The 2959-nt window shown below is 42.3% G+C and overlaps 1 protein-coding gene across 1 annotated transcript; it reads left to right on the top strand.

Moving 5' to 3' along the window:
* Positions 1–828: 828 nt before the first annotated feature.
* On the top strand, positions 829–2576 carry LOC121917963 (gastrula zinc finger protein XlCGF57.1-like; the record flags this gene model as incomplete). The annotated part of the gene is made up of 1 exon (XM_042444079.1): positions 829–2576. A coding segment is annotated over one exon (1748 nt), but the record flags the coding sequence as incomplete, so codon positions are not given.
* Between the last annotated feature and the right edge of the window lie 383 nt (positions 2577–2959).

The raw sequence follows: 2959 nt of genomic DNA, 5'->3' as shown, positions 1-2959 counted from the left end.
ATTAGTATCTGGGGCAAGTTTCAGGATAGTGTGCAGCTACAGTCCTCCCTCCATTCTCACGATCTTTGCACGTCCCTTGCTTATATGCGAGGGACGAACAAAGGAGGAATGAAGCATGCACCCGTGTATCTCCACGTGCCCATGCCTATAATCAAGCCAATGGGGCTTGAATATAAGCAAAACTCCATTTTCATGAGGGGATCTAGAAGAGATCCCCAGCGAAAAAGGAGGAGTGACTTTATTACTCAACATTTTAATATCTGAAGAAGATTATTTTTTATTTTTATTTGTAGCATTAATTTACCTCTGTGTTTTTCCTTTTTTATTCTTTCCTCTTTGGAGTCAGACCTCCATATTTATGGATTCTTTATCCATGGATTCAAGCATCCACAGATTGAAAATATTCAAAAGAGTATAAATTACAGAAAGGAAACCTTGATTTTGCCATTTTATGAAAGGGTCACCATTTTACTATATGTTATATTTAAGGGTACTTGAGCATCCATAGCTTTTTGTATCCACAGGTGGCTCCTAGAACCAAACCCCAGCGAATACCAGGGGTTCACCGTAATATTTATGGATGTTGTATGTAGAGAGATTTTATAGTACCTTTGAGACTAACTAAAGAAAGAAGTTGGCAGCATGAGTTTTTGTAGACTTACATCTACTTCCTCCGATGCATTTATGGATGCTGTGCACCTCTCTCTCTCTCTCTCTCTCTCATATTCTATCAGTGGAATATATTTTTGACTTCCTAATTTAAGTTATAACATTAAATAATGTTTCTTTTAAGATTAACCAAAATCCCAATTTTCTTTCTTCCAACAGGTGCCTGGCAAGTGACCAAAAACAAGCAAGCGCACCTTCAGCTAGATGGACGACCAGAGCAAACAGAACTCAGTGGGATGTCTCAGGATGGTGGAGCAAAAGAAATTAATTTGCAGGAAACAGTCACAGGAGAAACATTTCAAAATCAGCAGGGACAAGAAAGTCCGGTGGAGTTGCATCCTGTGCTAGCAGACTCGGCTGGTTATGACCACAGTTTTGTTGGAGCAGCCTCCTGTGCAAGAGAAACAGAAGGTTCGGACTGTGGGGGAAAGTTTGTACTTCCAAAGAGAAGGCCACCTCGAAAAAGAAAGAAAACACATGTGTGCACTGTGTGTGGGAAAGCCTTTGAGCGGCTTTCAGTTCTTACTAACCACCTGACCATACATACAGGAGAGAAGCCATATCGGTGTTCAGATTGTGGAAAAGGTTTCGGTTATAAAGCGCTCCTTGTGAGGCATGAGCAAAGCCACACAGGGCAGAAGCCGTATAAATGCTTAAGGTGTGGGAAAACCTTCAGCACCAGCACCATCCTTTCTGATCATGAAAGAATTCATACAGGGGAGAGACCGTTCACTTGTGGTGACTGTGGAAAGTCTTTTATCAAGCGAGGCCACCTGATGAGGCATCGCCTGACCCACACAGGAGAGAAACTCTACAAGTGCTCCGACTGTGACAAAAGCTTTGCCGATAAATCTCTCCTTACCACCCATAAAAGAAGCCACACAGGGGAAAAACCATATAAATGCCCTGAGTGTGGAAAATGCTTCAGTCAAGGTTCACATCTTATCACTCACAAGAGAATCCATACTGGAGAGAAGCCCCACAAATGTTCCCATTGTGGCAACAGTTTTAGTCGCCGATATGATCTTCTCATCCATGAGAGGACACACACAGGAGAGAAGCCCTATCAGTGCCCAGAATGTGGGAAAAGCTTTCGTCAAAGCTCCCAGCTTTTTGTCCATGGAAGGATCCACATGGGAGGAAAACCCTACAAATGTTCAGAATGTGGGAAAAGTTTCCGTTGGGAGAGCAGTATCAAAATGCATATGAAAAACCATGCAGGAGATCGACCGTACGCTTGCTCGGAATGTGGCAAAACCTATGGCAAGTCTTCACACCTTATTAGGCACAAAGAAACTCACTCAGGAGAAAAGCCATTCAAATGTCCTCAGTGTGGGAAAAGCTTTGCCCAGAGCTCTATGCTTTATCTACATGAAAGAACCCACACAGGAGAGAAACCATTCCAATGCTCAGAGTGTGGCAAACGCTTCCGTTGGGAAACCAGCTATCAAACACACATTAAAAACCATGCAAGGAAGAAAGCATATGGGTGCCCAGAGTGTGACAAGAGCTACGATAAGGAGTCTGAGCTCATTCGGCACCAAAGAACTCACACAGGAGAGAAACCATTTAAGTGCAGGGAGTGTGGCCTAGGCTTCGAATGCATTTCTGCAGTTACAGTACACAGAAGAACCCACAGAAACGAGAGGCCATTTAAATGCACAGACTGTGGGAGAAGCTATGGTAAAGAGCCTGAACTTCTGAAGCATAGGACAACCCACACGGCAGAGAAACCACACAAGTGCTCAGTTTGTGGGAAAAGCTTTGATTCTAGCTCTGCATTGAAAGTGCATAACAGGATGCACACAGGAGAGAAACCTTTCAAATGCACCAGTTGTGGGAAACACTTCAGCCAAAGTTCAAACCTTAAAACACATATGAAAATTCATACAGGAGAGAATATATGAATATATGAAAGAGCTTCAACCAGAGTTCAAACTTCAAGACACATGAAAATCAATACGAGAATGAATGTGTGAAAGAATATTTTCTAGGTGGGAAAATAGATATACCACATGAATACTTTTGAAGGTTCACAGTTCCAAATGACATCTTTAGCCATTTAATAGTGCAGCATATGATACTGCTGTGGTGCTCACCTTTCTGGTTCCCAGTAGCATCTCTTCTTTCATCTTTTAAATAAAGTGGGTCTTTGATTTTGCCTTTCCATACTGTTGCGGGGGCTTTTGTAAAAAGTTCCTCCACACCAAAATTTCAGATCCAGTTGCATAATGTTAGCAGCATGAAAAACATGGCAATCAAGTTTGCAGCAGTAAAGGTTTTTGATGGA

This window comes from Sceloporus undulatus, unplaced genomic scaffold, assembly GCF_019175285.1.
Source record: "Sceloporus undulatus isolate JIND9_A2432 ecotype Alabama unplaced genomic scaffold, SceUnd_v1.1 scaffold_2219, whole genome shotgun sequence".
NCBI classification, from domain to species: domain Eukaryota; kingdom Metazoa; phylum Chordata; class Lepidosauria; order Squamata; family Phrynosomatidae; genus Sceloporus; species Sceloporus undulatus.
The sequence above is the reverse complement of the archived record's forward strand: the minus strand, read 5'-3'. Positions and strand labels throughout refer to the sequence as shown.